General features: G+C 33.2%; 1 protein-coding gene across 1 annotated transcript; it reads left to right on the plus strand.

Annotated features, from left to right (window-relative positions):
• The first annotated feature begins 5 nt into the window (after nucleotides 1-5).
• On the plus strand, nucleotides 6-27,003 carry LOC139518739 (U3 small nucleolar ribonucleoprotein protein MPP10-like). Its single transcript, XM_071310277.1, has 11 exons — nucleotides 6-138; nucleotides 11,596-12,325; nucleotides 12,614-12,699; nucleotides 13,839-14,034; nucleotides 14,493-14,634; nucleotides 15,876-15,943; nucleotides 16,335-16,472; nucleotides 17,365-17,475; nucleotides 18,837-18,944; nucleotides 21,739-21,969; nucleotides 26,837-27,003. The coding sequence occupies exons 1-11, from the start codon at nucleotides 65-67 to the stop codon at nucleotides 26,993-26,995; spliced, it is 2,043 nt and encodes a 680-aa protein (XP_071166378.1). The 5' UTR covers nucleotides 6-64; the 3' UTR covers nucleotides 26,996-27,003.

Genomic DNA, 27,003 nt, shown 5'->3' on the forward strand with positions numbered 1-27,003 from the left:
TTTCGCAAAAGGGGAGATAATTTGTGTACATTCGGAAGTATCGAGTTCCGAATGCAAAGGCAGCATGGATCACAGAAGTTTGACCACTGCATTGAAAGAGTTTTCATCATTGACTTCAAAACCCGAGGACTTTTTAAGGTAATATTCTCGGGTTCTTCAATATATCAGTTTAAATTATTCTGTTAAATTAACATGGGGCATGTGCGACCTGTGAAAGAGGACGAAATGAAAATGAAAACACCATGATTTAGTAGTCCAAATAAATTATTATGACGTCTTGAAAGGCTATCAAATTTTTTTTTCTTTGACGCCTTACTTCGACGTCGAAGTAAGGCGTCAAAGAAAAAAAAAAATATAATAGCCTTTCAAGACGTCATAATTATTTGGACTACATGATTTAGTAGTCCAATATGATAACCGTGAAAGTGACGGAGGATTAATGATCTCATTAGAGGAATTAAAATAATAATAATTTTAATTCTAGGATCTATATCTTATTTTAATAATAAGTAGCTCCCCAGACGATTAGGTGGTGTTTCAGTCCAAAATTGAAGAACAGTAGTGGACTTATTACGTTGTATAAACAACGGTTCTCCAAGATAGTGGAGGAATACTACAAAAACAGAACAGAACAGAACAGTCCAAACTACTCTGATGTCAATTACCCAAGCTGTTGTTTAATCTTGAGAAATTTCCCAAGTTAAACTTTTAACAGCATTAAATCCACAATCTTGCAAAGTACTCAACTGCTTAAAAAAAGCATATGAAACAAATAGTAATACCTTGAATACACTATTGAAAATGTGGAAAAATACATATATATATACATGTATATTCAACACATTTACCATGGGTGTCAAAATGACTTCATCAGTTACGATTTAACCAGGTGCCTATTTGACTAGCAGCCTGTTTGACTCTTTCAGCTGCCGATTTGACTAGAATCCATTTTTTGCCTGTCAATGTGTCAACTCTTGACTTTGTGAGATAAAATCCTTTCAGTGGCAGGTGCACTTGACTCCAATCTTTATTGACTATTTAATTGTCAGTTTTCCCTAATGTACGGCAGGTTAGTCCTTCTCTCTGGGCGTCTACCTCCACTGATATTAAAAAACCAACCACCAAGATTGAAGAAATAGCACAAGTCATGATTTTGTTGAAATTGCCTTTTAAAAACACCAATCTGACAACCATTATGTGTATTTAAAATTATAAATAAATGCTATATTATGACTTTAAGGATTGACTACATCATAAAATTGAGAATGTAAATGGGGAATGTGTCAAAGAGGCAACAACCTGACCAAAGAGCAGACAGATTTGTAAAAGCAACTTGCTTGTTTCTGAATCCTTACTATTATTTCATTGTACAATATCGTTTAATGTTGACTTATCTGAATGAATATTGTTTAAACTAACAGGGGAATGTTTATTGACATTATTTGATCAACGTACAGTTTTTTGGAAAATGACGCAGTCATTGTTCCATAACTGGTGACCTGAACTTCATTACATTTCTCTGCCTACCGCGCTTGGTTTCGTATTTACTATTTTCTATACAAACTGGAATCTGCTTGTGTTATCATTAATTATGCATGAGAGGTCATTGTGTAGTAATCAGCCAGGAACCAGTTTACAAACTAACTGGTTTCTGCTTGTATTCACTACACTTGGACAAAGTGTTGTAGTTTGACGGGAACCAGTTTAGAATTTGTAAACTACAAAACGTAATCGGTTATTGTTCATTCCGTTTTGGTGTTTCATACCGACTTTTATGGTTTGAATAAGCTTAAGACCCTTCAAACATTAATGTGATAGGTATATTAAAGACTGTTTTACAAAAGGATGGAACTGTTTTGCTTTCAAAGTCGTACTATAGTGATATCTGTTATGTACGGATTTCCACTCTCACCGGTTAATTTCTTTTTTTACACGTGCTTTTGAAACTTCCTGTTTAAACATCGCAAGTTTTAAAATTGTTTTTTGAGTGAATTTAACTTATTTTAACAATCATGAAGCGTTCCAGAATCATTTTCAAGCAGTTTCTTCTTCTCTTTGATGATGGAAAATAGGTTTTTCTCAAGAAAATACCGCAAACGATCGCAGAGGAATTGAAACGTACAAGTCAAGTCGGAACCTGGTTAAATTGGCATCTAGTCAAATCGGCACCTATTTGACGTCAATTCGGCATCCAATAATATTTGTTATAATATTTTCTATTCAATTAATTAATAACTGTTACCAAGTACATAGTGAATATGTTGTTGTGTTTATAGGTAAGCAACGAAACCAAAGTGAAATTATGTTGTTGTGTATAAAGGTAAACAACGAAGCCCTTACCCAAGCTGTTGTTTTAACAATTAGACAATTATTAAAAAAAAATGGAAAACTATGAGTCCCTTTCAATAAATCAAACATTCATGCCAAATAATTTAAGCAAATTTAAGGTGTTTTTTTTTCAGTAAAGTTTAAAAAGCATTAAACAAACAATCCTGTAAAATGCTCAACTGGTTCACAGGGGCTTGTTTAGTGGGTCAGACGAGGTTTTACTGTCAATGGCGATCAGGATAGCGATCGCCATTGACAGTAAAACCTCGTCTGACCCACTAAACAAGCCCCTGTGACTGGTTTAAATAATGCATAAAAATATCCAATATCTCATGTATTAGTCCAAATAATTATGACGTCTGGCAAGGCTATTTTTTTTATTCTGTGACGTCTTCCTACGAAGTTCGTAGGAAAGCTTTCTTAGGAAGGCGTCCCAGAAAAAAATTAACATAGCCTTGCGGTCATAGAAAGGTGTCCCAGAATAAAATTAAAAAAGCCTTGCCAGACGTAATAATTATTTTGACTACTCATATATATATCATTAAAGGGAAACTTCGCAAAAAAATGAAAATTTTATATTATGTTTATTTGATATAAATAATCATAGATTTGTTAAAATTATTGTTCAATTCTTCTAGATAAGTGATTAAAATAAAAATTAAAATCCCACTATCACTTCTCGACTTATCGCCATTTTGACGGCATCTCCGATACAAATAGTCACGTGGTGAGTATATTTGAATAAAATATCTGAATACCACAAAGCGAAAAAACAAGCATGGCATATCGTATATTCAGTATCAAAATGACTTGTCAAGCGTACGAATGTACAACTCGGAGTTCCCATGGCATAAGCTTACACACTTTCCCAGATCCTGCAAAAAAGAAAGAGTTGTACCAGACGTGGATGATTAACCTTAATTTAACACCAACCACCTTCACTCACAAGTTCAAGAAAGTGTGTGCAGACCATTTTGAAGCATCTTGTTTCGTTGGAAATTTGATAGTAATTATGATTTTTTTCTCATGAATGTTTTTATTGCTATTTCGTTCCAAGCCTGGTTGAAAGATATTGTCAGATTAATGTAGTTCAGTATTTCGGCATTCATGCATTAGTTACAGATTTTGTTGTTTACAAGTTTAGTAAACGGATAAAAAGTCACAGACAAAAAGTCACAACAAATTTGTTGATAATTTTTGAATATAAACAAGAAAAAAATCTTCAAATATTATATTAGTTATTACATTTATTCAATTTTAAGTTTATGAACTTGTTTATAAGCCTTAAAAATAAAAAGATATTTGATTTCAATCATGAAAGGGGATATATTTCTTGGCACAATGAAGCCATAAAAGGTACCTAGCCACTTTGGCATTTTGATTTTATAACAATAATGTGATGTCATTTATATTAATTTAATAATTTCTGTTTAAAACTTGCTTTAAAAATAATATTTCAAGAACAAACCAAAAAAGAATTATTTAATTTATACGTTTTCTCGTTTAAAGAAAAATAAACTCGAAACTGAATTATGACGTTTTGTTTTGTGACTTTCTGTCGTAAATTCACCAGTTCAATGAAGTATATTTTTTTTAGGTGCACTAATTTTATGTGTACATAAAAAATTAAAAATTACGTAAAACATTTAAAGGTTCATTTGTTTAATATAATAATGGTTTAAAAATAAGACTTTATTTACATGTAGTATAGATGCTGTTTAACCCCCCCCCCCCCCCCCCCCCCTCCCCTTAACTTAATAGATCTTACCGCCCCCTTGTTATGTTTTTTATCTGTCTACTAGGTCAACCCAGTTGCGTGGTCCTACAAGTTAAGGCTAAGCAGTTTCGGGATATAAAATGTCGACAGCTAGCCTAACGAAATTTGTAATGATTTATGGTCAATCGCAGGAGTAATTTTTCTTCCTAAATTTATGATAGGAATACATCTAGTAGGGTGGACACTAATTTGGAAGTTGTAAAAGCATAAAATTATTCTAATGAGATTAAAAGGTATCTGTAGCGTCTTTCAACTTTTCGAAATACTATGCCAAAAAAAGTCTTTTATCTGTAATAGATTTTATTCATTTCGGGTACTTAACTCTAATATGAAAACCGACGATCTTTTGAATTATTGCCAGAGGTCGTGTAATAGTGTCACATTCAGGTATTCTAGTGACTTCCTGCGGGGTAATAAACTGGTGACATTACGCAATTCCGGACCTAGCTGTTTGACCCAGGTGTGCACAGGTAAAAGTGCCATCAAAAATGCAGTCAGGTGTATTATACATCCTGTTAACAATGTATGCCCCTAATCTGATTGAAATACACAAATCCGTCCAAATATGAAATTAAGAGTTTAAAATTTATATCCACATGCTGATTAATTCTGACATGTGCAAAGACAGAAATAATAACACCGTAAATTATTAATTTTGACTTCGGTTTCAAAATTAATATGTTGAAGATTATCTAGTACTGTACACCAAGGATATTTAAATATACAATTCCTTGTGTACACGTACCATGTAAAATGATTTTTTTTTGAAATTTCAATTGTACAAGGGATTTACTTTTCGGGATGGATCCAGTCATATTAAAAAGGAGGGTTCCAACTATATGTCTGACTACAAATGCATTGATCGGCCAAAAAAAGGGGGTTCCAACCCCCGAACCCCCCCCCCCCCCCCCTGGATCCGCCAATGCTTTTGTACACAATAACTTTCATTATGTTTTGTCAGCTTGTTTTATTTGCTTATCAAATGTTAAATTTAAGTTATGGTCTTGAGTTGTGATGAATAATTTAAGAAAAAAAAACTGCATCATTTTACCACATTGTTTTGATTAAATCGTAGAGAATTTAACCGACCATTATGGATGACTATCTTATACTTTCTTGTCCTATTTCCGATATGAGCGGGCGCAATTACGAAATAACTTGCTATTAGGAAATTTGCGTTTACTTGTATGTGAAGAGACAAGCATGTGCAATTATGACACGAAGTTGATACTTAGTTCGTGGTTGTCTCTAGAAACGGCATTCGATTGTCTTTCTGTACATGTACATTCAATTATTCAAAGGAGTTGTCATTTTTTCAATATAAGATTTTTACAACACTAAAACACACCCACGAAATCGGTGGCATTTCCAGCTTTTAAGCTGTTGTAGGATGATTTATTGAAAAAAGATTTGATGTAATGAGAAAAGGATATATATCAAAAGCGTTCTTCCTTTTTGCCAAAGTCCGTTATTTGTTTCCTTACTGTTAAATTACATTATTTCGATTTTCTGACATTAGACTTACTCTTCCCCGTTGCTACAAGGCATTTCTTGGTAAAAGTCAAATTAAATTAAAAAATTTGCACCGCTTCAAACATGAAATAAATGTAACTGCTTATAGACCATTATTTTTCTCATAAAATATGCTTCTAGGACAATCCATCAGTGCTTTTTCTTTTGAGAGCCCTATCATATGACAATGGTATGATTTGAATCTTTTATGAATGACTAAGGTTAATACCTACCATAATTATATTTTATGATATTTTCGTTCAAATAGCTGAGGAATTAGAACGTGGTGATAATTAAATTATTTTGATAAGGACATAACTTCCTGAATATTTAAAAAAAAAAAGAAAAACGCTTTGAACGACCCATTTATATAACTGCAATTGGTAATTACTATCTATTTCAAAAATTCAAGGTCACCGATTCTTATTTAAAAATTTTAATTCATTTACTCGTGTTTATAAGGACATCATTATTCATAAATTCATTCAATTAAATTAATTCAGTATTTCTTTTTTTTAACAAAAAATATTCAGCGTCAATAATATATTTTATTAACCTGAGCTCATGGAAAATATTAAGATTCCCCTGTTTATCATTCATACGAAATGTTGTTCACACCTAGAAAAGTGAACCGTGACGGCTTAAATTCACTGAGTAAAGATCAAAAGATACAAAATGCTAATCTTTTAATTAACTTGAATTTACCCACGCATTTAACAGGTAGTCACTATGTGTCAAAGTACAATACACATTGTATTTGCGGGGCCGTATTTGCACATTACAAATGTACTAGCAGCACATATTTACTAGACTGACGTAAAAGGTAAAAAGTACAAACATGCATTTTTAAAACACTATCAGTTATATATGTTTGTTCAAAATATCCGTCGAAAAAAAAAATCATAAAAAATATTTTATATGATTAACTTGTATCACTATAATCATTTCAGAAAATATTAAAATATAAATCGTACATTCTAATTTCAAGCGGAGCGCTGTTCCATCTTAATTATTAGTTGGTTAATAGCTACACCAAACGTCGTCGATGCGCTTTAAATAGCGTTATAAGATGATTCACGATTAAGATTTAAAATGAGATTATTTTCACTCCCGGCATGCTTAAAGACTTAAACTACGTCATATAAGTCAGGAAGTTCGAAGAAATAAAATAAATAATTCTTAATTTTCTCCTTTATTGCTGTTCATATCCAGATAAAACTTGGTGAATATGTTTTTTATGGTATTATGAACATAATTAGCTAATAAGTAAAAAATCGCGAATTATCCCTTTAAAAATACACCAAAAATGTCATTTAGTTGAGAAAAATAAATATATACAAAATGTACAATGAACACCCAAAAATGTGAAAGTAAGTATTTAACTCTTTTTGCTTAAATACTGAAAAAAAATTCTGGCAACCCCTTACCTATTTTTACTCTTTTTGCTTAAAATACTGTTTAAATATATATTTAACATGGGTGAGGAATTGACTATATCAGGTGTCGATTCAGGGCTCACACTACTTCAGAATTATAGGGAGAAGTGACTTCTCTTTTTGAAACTGATAGGGAGAAGTGGTGAGATTTGAAAGAGAAATGCTCATTTGCGGGGTGCGCTACAATGTTTGGATTTTACAATAGTATGAAGGGTCATATGTAAATAATGTTCTTTTTATATTGTTCAATTCATATCTGAGTTAAAAAAAATACAATTAAAGTAACATTTGAAATTAAAAGTTGTTTAAGTTTTACTAAGGTTCTTGTGAGAAACTTATTCCAACTAAATATCTAGCACTAAAAAAAACCAATTATTTTAAAAAATGTAAAGAAATTATAATATATCATTATTACAATTTAATTAAAAATTATCTTGTGTATGAAATTCAGTGTTTCTCATAAAAAAATATAAAAGTTATTAAGCTGGGCCTTAATATATTGAAATTAGTATAATACAAATGTAGTCCCAGAGTTAAGCAACTTTAATCAATAGTTTGAAACAATCAATAAAAAATATAGGGAATTATATACACCAATCAATTAGATGTAACCAAAAGTCTCTTAATGTGTGTGGAATGCGTAATTTTTCCCTTTGGGATCAATATTCTTCTGTCAGCTGTTCTGTCCGTGCGTCCGTAGTAATTATTGTAAAAGTACGGATTTCGGTCATACCTGGTCCGGTTCAGATCCGTAGTTTAGAAATCGATCAATGGCGGACGAATGCAAGAAAATTTACAAAAATAAACGATGTTTGACAAGTTATTTGAAAAGGAACATGACGTTTTTAATGCAATAAATGGATTAAACATTTACTGGAGGCAACTTTTATCACGTTTAAATGAAGTAACAAACTTATTTAGCCGCCGAAATTTAGGTTGATGTACGTTTTCGAGTAACAAGCACCGGAACTTGAATTTTAATCAAATAATCTGCTACACACTGCGAAAACAATGCTTCAACCTCGTTTCTAAAGATAATGAATCGTTTATGTCTGAATTTCTTTAATTATCAAAAGTTGATGTTTCATCAACTTGGTAAAAATTGAAAATGTCCGATGACGGAAGCGACTGAAAGCGAGTATCGTCAAGAACAGGGCGACTTGATTTCGCTTTTGGGGGTCGGGGAAAGCGAGGTGACGGTCGGGAAGGCGACTTCTTCGCCCAAGTCGGCTGGTAGCGTGAGCCCTGTCGATTTAACCAGGTGCTGATTTGTCCAGGTGCCAATTTAACCAGGTGCTGGTTTGACTAGAATTCTTTGACAAATGTTTGAAATTATCTGAGTTTCATTAGACCTTTGATAACAGTAACAAAAAGATTATTTACTTAATATTTTGTGGTATCAGGTCTGTTCGCGCCCAATACACTTTCGCACCTTGCAGGTTCGCACCTCGCACGTTTGCACCCAAGGTCCGTTCGCACACTACTCATTCGCGCTCAATTTTAATTCAAATTCAAGTTGAATAATTGGAAAATCATGATTGTTGTTTTAAATTGCTTTGGTGTAAATACTGAATGTATTTATAGCTTGGTATGAGTAAAACATTGAAGATTTTAAAGGAAAAACACAAAAGATAATTGTTTTTAACAGCTTGGTCCCTTTGATCTGAAACAACGAAACAATAAAATATAGGAACCAAAATATAGCAATCCACTATTATAACCAAAACATGATAAAATCTATTCAACACACAGAAAAAAACATAGTCAGAATCTCACTTCATTTTGAAAGAAGTCAATGAAACAAAGTTATAGCGTATTAACCAAAACATGATTAAGAGTTATTCAACACAAAATAAAACGTTGACAAAATACCACTTTAGTTAGAAAGGATTATTATTATTTTTAACAAATTAATACGCTATCCAAAACATGATTAAGATTTATTCAACACAAATAAAAATGCTGTCTCACTTTATTTTGAGACGATGACAACAATTATACTTATAAGAAAACACTTGCTTACAGAGTTATTTAACACAAAACCAATTAAGATTGGGTGCGAACATTTAGGGTGTGAAAGTGAAAGGGGGAGAACATGAGTTGGCGCGAACGGACCCGGATTCAGACTATGTACCAGTGAGAAATATACAAGCCTTTCTACGGTATTTATTTGTACAATTCAGGTAGTCTTGACCTATTCATTTGTCCTAAAAAAACAGCCAGTTGTCACCTTCACTTCACACACACACATATATACGAATATCAATTATATGCTTACGAGACATGTTGCATTGTTAAACTAATTACGGTATGTGAAAATCAAGACTTGCATAAAAACTATCCCAATATTAGAGACAGTGGCGTCATTTTTCTTCAGAGCTTTCAGCTCTTTGATTAAACTCAACCCAATAAAAATATTATCAGATATCTATTTTCAAAGCTGTATAAAATCGTCGGACCCGAAACTGCCGAAAACCAAAAATTGTGAGGTCCAAGTGAAATGGCTATCATGTCAGGTCCTATATTCATGATATTCAGTAACCAATTCAAATCTGTTAGGTCTGATAAAAGTTTTTTTAGAGTCGTATTTGATAATTTATATTGCTCTGACGCAGTGTTCTCCCCAGGCCGATACCTTCATAATATTTTCGAAGATCCCGCAGCGTCTTAATTGTCCGCTGTCCCTTAATACTTGATCCCGCAGCGTGTTAATTTTCACATTTTCATTATAAATCTTGGTTAAAATTGTCAAGTTGCTGATCACCGCTGAGAGGTCGGTCAGTGTTATGCAATAACTGATAATTAGTTTTACCTGAGCCACGCTTATCTCAGCCTTATCGGACTATGTTATCATGTAAAAGCGTACATGATCATCAAGAAGATAGATATTTGTAGAAGAAAATAAAAACTTCAGTGCAGAAATTGAAGAAATAGATCACAAATACATTGTATTTACGCATTGTGTGTGTGATCACTTGACCATTTAAATAACGAATTTTTTCATTGGTCGAGAAGAAGAATCTATTTTAACACGACCAATGAACGTGATGAATACACGTGATAAATTTGAATACACATTGCTAAAGATATTTACGATGAAAATTATGAATGAGAGTATTTGTAATTGAAAAAAATAAAATAAACTTTGATTAAAGATAAAGAGAAGTGATTTATTTTAATATAAAGTGAAAAAATGTTACTTGCAAGGTAAGTTGTCTCAAACTGTCGTGTTTTTAGAAATAAAATGATCATTGAACATCGATCGTAAAATTCCGTTCGTCGGGAAATATGTGACAATCAACACGGGTACGGAATTGCTGCAGCTTCTATATAATGTCACTAGTTGATAATTTCAATGGTCTTAACTTTAAAAAACTTGCACAGTTTCGTTTATATCTCAGTTTATATCTACCTGCCAGAGATAGGTTTTAACAATAATACACACGGAAGCGTAATGTAAAACTACGGAAACTTGTCAGCTGTTCATTAACATATTTTTGTTTTAAAAAGTTGTATACCAAATATGATCAAATTCGATTTTATTAATTCTGAATGAACATGTTCTCTGCAAATAACAAAAGGGTGACTTCTAGCAAAAGGCAGATGATGGAAGTAGAAGTTTGTTTTTTTTTTAGCCCAATGACTTCAAATGAAAAGGGGAATACACCTTCCTCTTCACTGTCAGTATAAGCAGATGTCATTGCTTCTCCTAATCTCAACCTAGCTAAAGTTTTAACAAGTGATAACAGCAAGCACCATGTTTCTGGTTTCAATGACAAGTGGCTGACTGAGTTTTCATGGCTTACAAATGTTAAAGGGGGTATAAGCAAAAGTTATTGTGAGAGGGGGTTTTCAACCCTAAAGAGGATAAAGACAAAATTGAGGAACAGACTGTCCAACAAAATAACACTATCTTGAAACATTATCCCTAGAAGTAGCAGAGAGTACAGAGATGAATATTTGTATTTTGACTTATAAATAACTCAATCAATTTATTTCATATATATATATATATATTCTTGTAATTCATTATTAAGTACTCTGCATTATAATTCATATTGCATGTCATGGATTAATGACTGATTGCTTCAGATCACAAAAGTTCACTCTAAAAAAAAGAGTTACGTGCCCTTGAATTTTGCGCCTTAAAAAAATCCTGGTGAGAACACTGACGTCCAACAGCTGTTTTGCCAGACATGCTGGGGCTTGTCTGGTAAAACAGCCATTGAACGTCAGAGCAATCTCTGACTACATGTACCTATTTGAGTTTCAATAAAATGTTGACTGGTCTTGTAGTCACTTCCTAATTATACAGATAAGTAGAAAGGGACAGTGCATCAGGTGACTGTGCATGATCAATAGATGTGTACACTCAAGGAGTCTACAATCACAGTTTCTACGTTATCCTACAATACATGTATGTACTTGTTAATCTCTTTTACCCTTGTTATATATTTACAATATATTGATTTCGCTTTCCATATTTGATGAAAGCATGCACAAACTAGTTTACACATTTAAATTGTACATTTTTTTTTTCAGTTGCAATAATAAGAGTCATGACAGATTTAAGACTTCAACAAAACTTATCTATGATTTTTGTAAGAATTGTGAAAATAATCGTTTACAAGACTTAGCTTTACCAGAATTGATTATCAAACATTTTGACAATGAACAGATTTGGCAAGAGCTTGAGTTACAGAATAGTTCCTTAGTTGACAATCTGTTAGGTAGTGTAGCTGGACTTTTGACAGGGACACAGTCAGTCAACTTTCTGACAAAAGATAATGAAGTCAGAAAAGAAAATGAAAAGACTAAAAAAAAAGACAAAAGATTAGTGAATGATGTTGATGAAGATGAGGCTGATGATACAGATGAAGAAATCGGTAAAATAAAATCCAGATTACAAGATTCTGACGATGAAGTAGATGAGGGCGATGAATCAGATGAGGATTTTGATTTTGATGCCATTAACCCTCTTCAAAATGATGAAGATGATGAAAGTGTTAATGAAAAAGATACACATATTGACACAGACTCTGATAGCGATAAAAAGAAGAAAAAGAAAAGTTTTGGTAAAAAATCTTGTAAAGGGAGTATTGTCGATGATCAATTTTTCAAGTTGGCAGAAATGGAGGAGTTCCTGGAACAAGAAGATGCAAAGGAAATTAGACGACAGAAAAGAGAGGAAAAGGGAGATGATAAGGACGAGGACAATTCATCAGAAGATGAAGACATTGACATGTTTGCCGATCTATCTTCAGATGACCAGGTGAGATATAAACTTAAAACTATAGACTCAAACCCTTGTTATAATTCAATCAGGTGAGATATAACCTTTAAAACTATAGGCTCAAACCCTTGTTATAATTCAACATTACTTATTGTTTATTATAGACTTGAGCTCTATATTTTTTAAAGTACTGCAGATATGTAGTTATGATTAAGTTGAACGACAATAAATGGAGATCTAGAGAATGACACATCAACCCTACAACACAATAAAGACCCAAATGACATTTTACATTTGCTAAGGTATTTCTATTATTACATTTTTCAGGAGGAAGAAGTTAAATACAAGGACTTTTTTGATCCACCAGATGGTGTAAAATCAGAGAAAAAGGTCAAATTCCAGAACATTAAAAGGTAGGGGTACTTGAAGGATAGAGAGTCAAGAACATTAAAAGGTAGGGGTACTTGAAGGATAGAGAGTCAAGAACATCAAAAGGTAGGGGTACTTGAAGGATAGAGAGTCAAGAACATTAAAAGGTAGGGGTACTTGAAGGATAGAGAGTCAAGAACATCAAAAGGTAGGGGTACTTAAAGGATAAAGAGTCAAGAACATTAAAAGGTAGGGGTACTTGAAGGATAGTCAAGAACATCAAAAGGTAGGGCACTTGAAGGCTAGAGAGTCAAGAACATTAAAAGGTAGGGCACTTGAAGGCTAGAGAGTCAAGAACATCAAAAGGTAGGGGTAATTGAAGGATAGAGTCAAGAACATTAAAAGGTAGGGGTACTTGAAGGAGAGAGTCAAGAACATCAAAAGGTAAGGGTACTTGGTACTTGAAGAATAGATAGTCAAGAACATTAAAAGGTAGGGGTACTTGAAGGATAGGGAGTCAAGAACATCAAAAGGTAGGGGTAATTGAGGGATAGAGTCAAGAACATTAAAAGGTAGGGGTACTTGAAGGATAGAGAGTCACAAACATTTAAAGGTAGGGTACTTGAAGGATAGACAGATGGATTTATCAGAATATTTACAACTAGACTTCAAGAAAAGTTTGCAGATATTTATTCTTTACAAAACTTGCATACAAAATGATTTGAACATGTTTAAATTGCCTGCTTTTGACCTTTGAAGGAGATTGATATACATGTAGGGAATAACTAGAGAAAGACGAAACGTTGGTCTATTTATAGTTACCATGTCAAATATACAAAACAGAATAATTGCAGGTTGACATTTGGTTTTATTTTTTTGTAGGAAGGTCAGACGGCTCCAAGGATAGAATTAAGCAATTTGAATAAATATTGTGTCCCCTTCTACATGTTCTAATTTACAAGAAGACAAAATGGATTTGTTGACTGATTTGAATACACCTTTCATGCTTTTATCATGTTTATATGTTTATCTAATAATGTTTGGAAATTTAAATTTCCCTATTTACTGTTACATAGATGATGACTTATGATTCAATCAAGCTTACCGGTAGTTTCTAATAAAAATATAACGTGTATTGTGCCATTGTAAAGTTTCTACTAACTTAGTATACTTTCTGTTATAGCAAAAATCCGGACGATGAAAATGATGAGGGAGATGAAGAAGAAAAAGAAAGTGATGAAAACAGTGATGAGGATGGTGAGCAGACGGCACATAAATCTGGATTGTTTGACAGTGATAGTGAAGGGGAGGATGTCAATGATGTGTTAGGTAGAGCCAAACCACAAGATAAATCATCTTACGAGAAACGACAAGAAAAGGTCGGTATTATTCATAGAAAAAATGTTATACTGGGGATTCATGGTTTGAGAACAATTAGTATTCTTTCTCCTTACGGTGGAAGTAGAAAAACCATACCATTTTGACTAATATCAGGAACATAGGAAAAGATAAATATTATCAGATTATACATGTTATAGGACAATTACTACTTTAAGATTAAATTGTAGACCTGTGTTAAATATTGATATTCAGAATCAAGAAAAGAGAGCCATTGTTCATAAGTTCTGCTGCTAGGGTTGCTAATGAGAATTTTTTATTTGTTGATTCAATGCATTTCGTATGATTCCTTTGATTTAGACATGTTAAAGGACAGTACGTTTGCTTTTGATTGATAAACCACTCAGAGTTGGTGTAAGCAATATTTCCTTTTTTCCCATATCTTTGTGTTATGTTTTTGTTGAAGTGAAAAATGTAATTTAATAAAATGTTCTTTCAGCTGAAAGAAAAGATAAGGAAGATGGAGGAAGCCAGTTTAGGAGATAAAACATGGCAGCTTAAAGGGGAGACTACTGGTACTGCACGACCAGAAAACAGTCTGTTAGAGGAACACTTGATGTTTGATCATATAGCAAAAATACGTAAGTTGTCTCTGACATGTAATAAGGAATCTAAGAAACAAAAGTGACTTTTCTAAATATTGTAATATGGTAATAGATAAATTAATCTTTGCTTTTTATGTCCCCGCTGTGCCAGAGGGGGCATTAAGTTTTACCCTTGTCTATCTGTACGTACACAATTGGTTTCTGTTCTCTTAACTTTAGTTTGCCTCAATGAAATGTGATAAAACTTATACACAATTCTTATTACCACAAAACATGAATCAAATTTGAATTTTGGTGGTGCCATTTTTACCGTTCTAAAGTTATGCCCCTTTTTTAAAAGGAAAAATTGCTGATTTTTAACCGGATTTTTGTGACAAAAATGTCGGTTATTGATTTGGGGATGTACGGCGGGCGGGCGGGCGGGAATCAAATGTTGTCCGTGCATTAACTCATGAACCGTTCAACCAAAGCTTTTACAATTTTAATATGTTGTTACTGACAACTAAATGAAGGTCAAGTTCAATAATGGCGATTTTGACTTTTACCGTTCAGGAGTTATGGTTCTTGAAAGATTGAAAAATGGAGTTTCCAGTCGTGTCCCTGCATTTACGCATGAACTGTTCTACCTAAGCTTTCCAAATTTTAATATGTTGTTACTGATGACAAAATGGAGATCAAGTCCAATAATGGCGATTTTGACTTTTACCGTTCAGGAGTTATGGTTCTTGAAAGATTGAAAAATGGAGTTTCCAGTCGTGTCCGTGCATTTACGCATGAACTGTTCTACCTAAGCTTCCCAAATTTTAATATGTTGTTACTGATGACAAAATGGAGGTCAAGTTTAATAATGACGATTTTGACTTTTACCGTTCAGGAGTTATGGTTCTTGAAAGATTGAGTAATGGACATGAAAAGTAGTGTTATGAGCATGATGAGTGAATCTCCTGAAATTTCCCTAAAAAGTTGACTGTGGCATTGAAATGAGGTAACTTGGACAGTAAGACACATTATATATAGTTAACATTCACTTTTCGTCAGAAAGGGGATGTTAAATCTAATACCTTGAGATGGAAAGTTACAACATTCTCTTCACATATAAGAAGATTGGCACCTGTGAGACCTTTGTCCCAACACATCATACTCTCCCTTGGCATCCAAACATCAAGAACCTATCTGATGGTAAATAACTGTATGTGTCCTGTTAGAAAGACACAGATCACTAAGCAAGCAATAGTCATTTCATTAAATCTATTCATTCATATGTGTTTTAATTTCAGCTAAAGTAATCACAGAAGAAATTACAGAAACATTGGAAAGTTTGATAAAAAGGAGAATAAAGGATAAGGTTAGATTATAATTCTATGTTTTAAAATGTATTTAGACCAGCTATATAGGAGAATCAAGATATCAGAATTACTGTATTTTTATCATTCATGGGCAAATATATGTCATTTTAATGAATGTTTTAGAGAGACATGTATAAACATAACAAATGAAACAATGAATTCAGAAAAGATATATTTTGATGTTCATCTCAAAAGATTTTTTTCAGGATAACCAACAAAGGGTTAGGCTTGTTTTCAGCACTTCATTATTTTAATTTTAATTCTGATGTATAATTTTTCTTATTTTTGATTAAGGATTCTTTTCTAAATAAATAAGTTATCAACTATTTCATTTGTACTATGCATATTACCCTTAACAACTAACTTACTTTTTTTATGAATATGATATAGGCATGGGATGATGTTGAAAGGAAAATAAAACCTAAAGAGAATCCATTTGAATACAAGAAAAGGATAACATTGGACCAAGAAAAAAGTAAACAAAGTCTGGGAGAGATTTATGAACAGGAATATCTAAAGCAACAACAGGTAATAGGGCAAACAACAATAATGAAAACAATCATTGAAAAACAGTTCCTGTGTCCAGGCTAGGCTTACAAGGATCCAGAAAACATCCTTTCTACTTTCTGTTTGAAAGAACTTTTGGGATCCTCTGGTTTTGTCATAGTAATACACACCTTGAAAAGTTTGAAAGCTGAAATTTTATTGGCTGATGCAATATTGATCAGAATAGAAAGTAAAATGAAGTGTTTTCAGATCTTTGTAGGCAAAGATTTGACATAGGTTCTGTATTTTAATCAGATGGAACAATTCATTAATTAAATGGCTTAAAGAAATAAAACGACAACCATCAAATTGAAACCAGAAATTTTATATACAAACTTCACACAATGCCACAAACAGAATGCTAAATTCTCTTTTTGGTCATCAAGTACTAGATTATATCCTCAACAAAGTGGTAGCAAAGAGAACAATTCATCAAATCTGTATTAAACAGAATAGTTTTAAACTGATGGGAGCAGAAGCAAACAAGACAAGTTAAAAACCACTACTTGTAACTTAACTTGGTGAATCAAAACTGAAAATGTTTAAATTGCTGAGGAACATTAAAAGAAAACTGCACCAGATCAAGAATTAACAAAACAATGAAGAACATTTTGAATGTGGACAAGAGGAAGAACGTTCCATGTCTTCAAACATTTATGATTTTTGTTGTGATTAGTTGAATTTCTTTCAGAAGCAAGATGAAGTAAACTTTTACACATGTACAAAGAGATTAGCATTATAATACAAACAAAATAATCTGATTTTCGGTGTAAGCAAATGTTTAATGTCATGAGAAACAAGACATTTTTTATAACAACATTTGCTTCATAAAATAAATGATTAATCTTTTCATCTGCTTAATGTTATATAATAGAAAGAAGAAGAAGAAAAAACAGATAAGGATCATGAGGAAATAAAAAAGATGATGCAGTCTTTATTTATCAAACTGGATGCCTTGTCAAACTTCCACTACACACCTAAGCCTGTATGTATAATACTGTTTATTTATTTTCTTTGGTAACAATTTTCCTGGATCAAGGAAATCTTGTTTTTTCATGGATATTTGATCACATGGTTTTGTCAGTCTTTCCATGCAAACCCTCTAAAAAATTTGTTATTCGTTGAACATGTGAATTCTTGGTTCATGTTGAAATCATGGTTCAACGGTAACCCACAAAACCAACAAAAATTGGTATCCAACGAATAATAATGAATCCACAGTAGTAGATAACGAGGCTGGATCTAGTCTTGACATTTATCTTACATTATACTTTATAAGAGGGAAATTATCATAGTTGTTCAAATGGACAACTTTTATAAATTCTGACCTGTTATCTCAAATGTATGCATCAAATTATAATGTCTTTTTACATAGCAGTGATAAGACTCCTTAGGTAAGTCTCTAAATCATTATATACGGAACTGTTGTCCAGTTTAAGTTCAAAATCCTATGTTGCTGTCATTTGATAACTTGTTTAGAAAACAATTATTTGTATCAATTGTGATTTCCTTTTAAACTTTGGTATTAATGTAATACAAGTAAGTAATTTGTAAAAATTAACTAAATATGTTTCATTGAAATTCATTCCTTTGTAATCTTAATATCAAGTCAAAAATGTTATTAGGTATAGTCACATGGATGGTCCTACAAGAAAATATATTTTTATTATGTCCCACCTACGATAGTAGAGGGGCATTATGTTTTCTGGTCTGTGCGTCCGTTCGTCCGTCCGTTCGTTCGTTCGTCCGTTCGTCTGTCCCGCTTCAGGTTCAAGTTTTTGGTCGAGGTAGTTTTTGATGAAGTTGAAGTCCAATCGACTTCAAACTTGGTACACATGTTCCCTATGATATGATCTTTCTAATTTTAATGCCAAATTAGAGATTTTACCCCAATTTCACGGTCCACTGAACATAGAAAATGATAGTGCGAGTGGGGCATTCTTGTATTGAGGACACATTCTTGTTTTGTAAGACCTAAGTAGTTTCTTTACCTTTATTTAGTAAAAGATTTAAAAAAATTTAAAACAGTTTGATGAAAATTATTGTTGTTGTCAATTGCAAATATTGAACCAAATTTATACTAACAAGCGTATAAACTGGAGATTTTAACAGTTAGTAATATGAGGCATAATGAAAATTCTGATAGCAGAATAAAGCAATTTTTGGTCCACAATGCTCTTCAACTTCGTACTTATTTGACCTTTTTAACTTTTTTGATTCGAGCGTCACTGATGAGTCTTTTTGTAGACGAAATGTGTGTCTGGCGCAAATATTATTATTCATCCTGATATCCATGATAAGTTTATTTATAACCTTATTCTACTATTCTTTCCAATGTTATTGTAGGCAGCACCTGAAATAAAGATAGTATCCAATATGCCAACCATTTCCATGGAAGAGGTCGCTCCAGTCAGTGTCAGCGAGAATGTTATATTAGCCCCAGAGGAAATCAAGGTAGATAACTCCTACATGAGATAACATTTACAGATGAGCTGCATCTGATAGAAATCATCCTTATCAACAAATCTGTAAACCATTTTTGGATTAAAAAAATATCTATGCAAAATTGATTTGCTATAAGAACCCTACAAATCAGAACCAAATTCATCTTTAATATCGTATTTGAATTTTCTAAAATCAATGAAAGTCCTGTCCATGTACATGTTTAGGTGAACTTGCATAAGGTCGATTTCTATCCGTCACATCTCATATATATATATTGTTGATAGAAGATTATCTATGTGATAACAAAAAGGATTCAATCAAATAACTTATAGTGGGTTTTTACCCAGGGTGTAAATTTTCATTTATTTAGAAGTGCAAGTGCAATGGTATTGTATAAAATTTTGAATCCGCCAAAATAATTAACACCAAAATATTGAACACCAAAATATTGAACACCAAAATATTTTGCACACCCTCTTCAATGAAATAGGGAATTTTACACTTACCAAAATAACCCCTTATACAGTTTTACCATGGAAGTAATATTTAGAAGGAATAACAACGACTAATTAGCATGTATTTATAGCATGCTGAGCTCTGTACTAAAGTCATACGATTTCATCCAATTATAGTCTCAGCGGTAAGACGCCTTTGGTTACTATCTGCGTTACCGCGGTTGTAAAAGGCATCTGGAATTTCTTATCAGTCACATGGTTTTATCGAGTCCGGTAATTATAGCGCACCAGTGGGAAATCCCTAGTTTATTAATAACAAGGTAGTGCTGTATCACATAGAATATCTACCTTTAGAAAGAAATAGAATGGTGAAAAAAACTTGAAAAACGGACGAGAATTGTTCAAACTACAGCAGTTTAACATGGAAAATTGTATTTAATTTAGCATATTTTTGCTTTTTACCGTTTATTTTAAACTGTTCTAAAAGTATTTTCCGGTTAAAAGCGGATCCCGAGTTCAACAGTTAAATACCGATGAATCGATCAGGTTTCACATGATGTTTAACAAAATAATGTAGGCAAATGTAGGCATAGATTTTTTTACTGTTGAAATGTGCAAAGTTTATCGAGATTGAATGAAATAATATTTACTTTCAAGTATTCTAAATTTATGTATATGTCATAAATGTCATTGATTGCATTATTGAAACTGGACAACTAAAACGGGGATAATATTTTCGTAAATATATATTTAAAAAGTGTTTATTGTGGAATGCTTGTATTAATATAATAAGCTATACAGCAAAAAATATAACAAACCGACGAAATGGGCTTGCATCTATCTGTCTTACGGTAAATTCATTTTTACACAAATTAGTTTATGTATCAAGAACTTAAATTGAAGGATAGAACCGTTTAGAATTGTTAATAATTTAATTGACTATAAATACACGAGAGATTTAGATTTTTCGTATTTAATAAAGGGTATCCAAACATATTTTTTGTACAGTCATCTTCTTAACTTTATACGGAAATAGTTTTTAAACGCCCGTCAAAATTTTGACGGGACGTATTATGGTATACAAATGTCCGGTGTCCGTCTGTCCGGCGTAAACATGTCGCACCGTAACTTGAGAACGACTTATCCAAATTTCATGAAACTTAATATAGTTGTTTCTTATGATGGTCAAATGATCTGTATACTTTGGTGAAAATAAGATTTAAACTTTTTGAGTTACGGCACTTTGTAACTAAAACAGGGGTGTGTTTTTTTTCACATGTCGCACCATATCTCAAAAATGTTTCTTGATTATTGCTTAAAACTTTACACACTTCTTAGTTATATTAATCTTAATATCTGTATACTTTTTGGTGATGATTCAAAATTTCAATTTTGAGTTTTTGAGTATTTTGTAAAAAAGGGGGAGGTTTTTTTTACATGTCGCGCCGTATCTCAAAAACGATTTATGATTATTGCTTAAAACTTAACACACTTTTTTGTTATATTAATCTAAAAATCTGTATACTTTTTGGTGATGATTCAAAATTTCATTTTTGAGTTATTGAGTATTTTGTAAAAAAGGGGGAGGGTTTCACATGTCCCGCCGTGTCTCAAAAACAATAAATGGTTATTGCTTAAAACTTCCTCAGAAACTATTGATGATTATTGCATAAAACTTCCACACAAGACGTCGGGCGTATCATGCACTCATGGCGCAGCTGTTTATTTAATTGTCTGTAAATTTTAAAATTGAAATGACACAACTTTGTTCTCCAATTTCGTATGTGATAGCTGTCGGTTTTAACTATTAAGTTCAAACTAACCAAAAATAGGGAAAAATTGGACTAAAATAAAAATTGAACTAATGACTCTTTTCGGCAGTGTGCATCAACGGAATGTAACGAATGGACTATTCGGGATACTTCGCATGTATATTCGACAAAAACTTGTCTGTTCGTAGTTCTCCGTGAACACGAAAATGACCGATAAGTGTCAGTGATTTGATCGATCACATGCGGAGAATAAACTTCCATGCCAGATATTGAACCAATTAACGAGTTATTCAAAGATGGGCGGTAACGCAGATGAAACCTTTGAAGTGACGACGATGTTATTCCTTCCAATATTACTTCCATGGTTTTACCAAACAATATTAAAAATTGTTCTCTTTCTGTTTACAATCTCTTTTGGCCAACATGCATGTTGAATTGAGAAGTCTAGTATAATAACTATGGTTACCTTTGATCAATATGTTTACCAAATTCTAGCTGCATAGATTAAAGGGCGCCATGAAATTAAATGATTTTTAAAGTATGATTATATTTGCATAATAACATGAATAATTTTAGGAAAAGATGAAGGGAGAATTGAAAGCTACAACAGAAAAATCAGATACAGACAAAAAGAGAGAAAGAAGGACAAAGAAAAACATGAAAAAAAAGAAACGAAAAGAGAGAAATCAAAGGGAAAAACTGATAGAGAAACTAAATCCAGGTCTTGGAAATAAATATAGCAAAGAAAAAGCTCAGAAAGAATTGGAAAAACAAAGCAAATCTGGGAAAGGTGTTACTATGATTAAGGTAAGTTAATGTTTGTTATATTAATTTTGAGATAATTCCTTAAATTTATAATATATTAAATCAGTTTAAATCATAAAAAATAGTTGAAAAATACATCTTTTCCCATCATGTCACTGTTTGACGTCGTGTAAATAAGTTTTAATGTTAACAACGTCATTACCTTCCCTGTAAATGCAGCGTATGCCTTAAGGAAGGAAACACACAATTGCATTTGTGAATGAAAGTGATAACCCTTTAATTGAAAGGATAAAAATATATGAAAAAAGGTTTTGATATTTATTAGGAATTAAATAAATTTAGTGTATTTACTGTCTTCTGATTGGTTAAAAGTATTACTTTTATTTTCAATGTTGTCAATTTTTATGGCGACACACCCACTCTGACTTTGTGTATTCATGCGCCAACATGTGTGTACTGTTATGTTACATGTAATAGAAATAATATAAAAAGTTCTTTGAGCCTTATTTTTGATAGAAATTTATTTATAATGAATGGCCATAATTTATTCACGAATAATGTAAAATGTGAAGAGTCAAAAATTAATTTTATGATTCAATAAATTCAAAATAAATTATTGCCATTTATTAATTAAAATCAGGAGTCAAAGTATATTATATAGATATAGGAAGATGTGGTGTTAGTGCCAATGAGACAACTCTCCATCCAAATAACTATTTATAAAAAGTAAACCATTATAGGTCAATGTACAGCCTTCAATTTGCATGATTAACATCATTCAGAAATGTTCCTGTTGATATTTTTGGTGACAATATTAACATTGGATATTCCATTTTGCAATGTTTTGGGGTTTGCTTTATACTGGCATTCTGTGTAGAACTATGGATCATGATGGATTTTAGTTTCTTTTTTAACAATATAAAAAGAAGATGCTGTATGATTGCCAATACGACAACTATAGCAACTATAGGTCACTATACATCCTTTAACAATGAGCAAAGCCCATACTGTATAGCAGCTATAGGTCACTATGCATCCTTCAACAATGAGCAAAGCCCATACTGTATAGCAGCTATAGGTCACTATACATCCTTCAACAATGAGCAAAGCCTATACTGTATAGATAGCTATAGGTCACTATACATCCTTCAACAATGAGCAAAGCCTATACTGTATAGTTATCTATAGGTCACAATACATCCTTCAACAATGAGCAAAGCCCATACTGTATAGTCAGCAATAGGTCACTATACATCCTTCAACAATGAGCAAAGCCCATACTGTATAGTCAGCTATAGGTCACTATACATCCTTCAACAATGAGCAAAGCCCATACTGTATAGTCCGCTATAGGTCACTATACATCCTTCAACAATAAGCAAAGCCCATACTGTATAGTCAGCTATAGGTCACTATACATCCTTCAACAATAAGCAAAGCCCATACTGTATAGTTAGCTATAGGTCACTATACATCCTTCAACAATGAGCAAAGCCCATACTGTATAGTCAGCTATAGGTCACTATACATCCTTCAACAATGAGCAAAGCCCATACTGTATAGCAGCTATAGGTCACTATACATCCTTCAACAATGAGCAAAGCCTATACTGTATAGATAGCTATAGGTCACTATACATCCTTCAACAATGAGCAAAGCCTATACTGTATAGTTATCTATAGGTCACAATACATCCTTCAACAATGAGCAAAGCCCATACTGTATAGTCAGCTATAGGTCACTATACATCCTTCAACAATGAGCAAAGCCCATACTGTATAGTCAGCGATAGGTCACTATACATCCTTCAACAATAAGCAAAGCCCATACTGTATAGTCAGCGATAGGTCACTATACATCCTTCAACAATGAGCAAAGCCCATACTGTATAGCAGCTATAGGTCACTATACATCCTTCAACAATGAGCAAAGCCTATACTGTATAGATAGCTATAGGTCACTATACATCCTTCAACAATGAGCAAAGCCTATACTGTATAGTTATCTATAGGTCACAATACATCCTTCAACAATGAGCAAAGCCCATACTGTATAGTCAGCAATAGGTCACTATACATCCTTCAACAATGAGCAAAGCCCATACTGTATAGTCAGCTATAGGTCACTATACATCCTTCAACAATGAGCAAAGCCCATACTGTATAGTCCGCTATAGGTCACTATACATCCTTCAACAATAAGCAAAGCCCATACTGTATAGTCCGCTATAGGTCACTATACATCCTTCAACAATAAGCAAAGCCCATACTGTATAGTTAGCTATAGGTCACTATACATCCTTCAACAATAAGCAAAGCCCATACTGTATAGTCCGCTATAGGTCACTATACATCCTTCAACAATGAGCAAAGCCTATACTGTATAGTTAGCTATAGGTCACTGTCATTCCTTCAACAATAAGCAAAGCCCATACTGTATAGTCAGCTATAGGTCACTATACATCCTTCAACAATGAGCAAAGCCCATACTGTATAGTCAGCGATAGGTCACTATACATCCTTCAACAATGAGCAAAGCCCATACTGTATAGTTAGCTATAGGTCACTATACATCCTTCAACAATGAGCAAAGCCCATACTGTATAGTTAGCTATAGGTCACTGTACATCCTTCAACAATGAGCAAAGCCCATACTGTATAGTTAGCTATAGGTCACTATACATCCTTCAACAATAAGCAAAGCCCATACTGTATAGTTAGCTATAGGTCACTATACATCCTTCAACAATGAGCAAAGCCCATACTGTATAGTTAGCTATAGGTCACTGTACATCCTTCAACAATGAGCAAAGCCCATACTGTATAGTTAGCTATAGGTCACTGTACATCCTTCAACAATGAGCAAAGCCCATACTGTATAGTTAGCTATAGGTCACTGTACATCCTTCAACAATGAGCAAAGCCCATACTGTATAGTCAGCTATAGGTCACTGTACATCCTTCAACAATGAGCAAAGCCCATACTGTATAGTCAGCTATAGGTCACTGTACATCCTTCAACAATAAGCAAAGCCCATACTGTATAGTTAGCTATAGGTCACTGTACATCCTTCAACAATAAGCAAAGCCCATACTGTATAGTTAGCTATAGGTCACTGTACATCCTTCAACAATGAGCAAAGCCCATACTGTATAGTCAGCTATAGGTCACTGTACATCCTTCAACAATAAGCAAAGCCCATACTGTATAGTCAGCTATAGGTCACTATACATCCTTCAACAATAAGCAAAGCCCATACTGTATAGTCAGCTATAGGTCACTATACATCCTCCAACAATGGGCAAAGCCCATACTGTATAGATAGCTATAGGTCACTGTACATCCTCCAACAATGGGCAAAGCCCATACTGTATAGTCAGCTATAGGTCACTGTACATCCTCCAACAATAAGCAAAGCCCATACTGTATAGTTAGCTATAGGTCACTGTACATCCTTCAACAATGAGCAAAGCCCATACTGTATAGTCAGCTATAGGTCACTATACATCCTTCAACAATAAGCAAAGCCCATACTGTATAGTCAGCTATAGGTCACTATACATCCTTCAACAATAAGCAAAGCCCATACTGTATAGTCAGCTATAGGTCACTATACATCCTCCAACAATGGGCAAAGCCCATACTGTATAGATAGCTATAGGTCACTGTACATCCTCCAACAATGGGCAAAGCCCATACTGTATAGTTAGCTATAGGTCACTGTACATCCTTCAACAATGGGCAAAGCCCATACTGTATAGTTAGCTATAGGTCACTGTACATCCTTCAACAATAAGCAAAGCCCATAGTGTATAGTTAGCTATAGGTCACTGTACATCCTTCAACAATAAGCAAAGCCCATACTGTATAGATAGCTATAGGTCACTGTACATCCTCCAACAATGGGCAAAGCCCATACTGTATAGATAGCTATAGGTCACTGTACATCCTTCAACAATAAGCAAAGCCCATACTGTATAGATAGCTATAGGTCACTATACATCCTTCAACAATAAGCAAAGCCCATACTGTATAGTCAGCTATAGGTCACTATACATCCTTCAACAATAAGCAAAGCCCATACTGTATAGTTAGCTATAGGTCACTATACATCCTTCAACAATGAGCAAAGCCCATACTGTATAGTCAGCTATAGGTCACTATACATCCTTCAACAATGAGCAAAGCCCATACTGTATAGTTAGCTATAGGTCACTGTACATCCTTCAACAATGAGCAAAGCCCATACTGTATAGTTAGCTATAGGTCACTATACATCCTTCAACAATGAGCAAAGCCCATACTGTATAGTTAGCTATAGGTCACTATACATCCTTCAACAATGAGCAAAGCCCATACTGTATAGTCAGCTATAGGTCACTATACATCCTTCAACAATAAGCAAAGCCTATACTGTATAGTTAGCTATAGGTCACTATACATCCTCCAACAATGGGCAAAGCCCATACTGTATAGATAGCTATAGGTCACTGTACATCCTCCAACAATGGGCAAAGCCCATACTGTATAGATAGCTATAGGTCACTATACATCCTTCAACAATAAGCAAAGCCCATACTGTATAGATAGCTATAGGTCACTGTACATCCTTCAACAATAAGCAAAGCCCATACTGTATAGATAGCTATAGGTCACTATACATCCTTCAACAATAAGCAAAGCCCATACTGTATAGTTAGCTATAGAAGGCCCTGAAATCACAAATGTAAAACAATTCAAACTCAAAAACTAACAGCCTTATTATTGTTGACTAATAAAGATTACAATTTATCCTTAACCTCAAATTAATTGTATGACAAATAATGTCATTTTGTATCGTAAATATACCAAACTAATTAAAAACTGAAAAAAATTAAAATGTTATTAAGAGATTTTTTTCTTCTTTCAGAACCATGATAAAGGTAAAAAGAAGTCATCATTGACCTCATCCAAGTCCTTCTTTACCCAACTACAGGAGGAAGTTACTACACAGATTAAATCTAAAAAGGCAGAAAAGAGAAGGAATGAAAATTCTGGCACTATAGCATCTAAAAAATTAAAATTGTAGACATTTTA

Source organism: Mytilus edulis, chromosome 4 (genome assembly GCF_963676685.1).
Source record: "Mytilus edulis chromosome 4, xbMytEdul2.2, whole genome shotgun sequence".
NCBI classification, from domain to species: domain Eukaryota; kingdom Metazoa; phylum Mollusca; class Bivalvia; order Mytilida; family Mytilidae; genus Mytilus; species Mytilus edulis.

Bases quoted from the DNA above. Each gene is read 5' to 3' on its own strand.
- LOC139518739 (XM_071310277.1), top strand. From the start codon at position 65: ATGGATCACAGAAGTTTGACCACTGCATTGAAAGAGTTTTCATCATTG. The intron at 139-11,595 runs GTAATATTCTCG...TTTTTTTTTCAG, and splicing joins AAACCCGAGGACTTTTTAAG to TTGCAATAATAAGAGTCATG. The intron at 21,970-26,836 runs GTAAGTTAATGT...TTCTTCTTTCAG, and splicing joins AAGGTGTTACTATGATTAAG to AACCATGATAAAGGTAAAAA.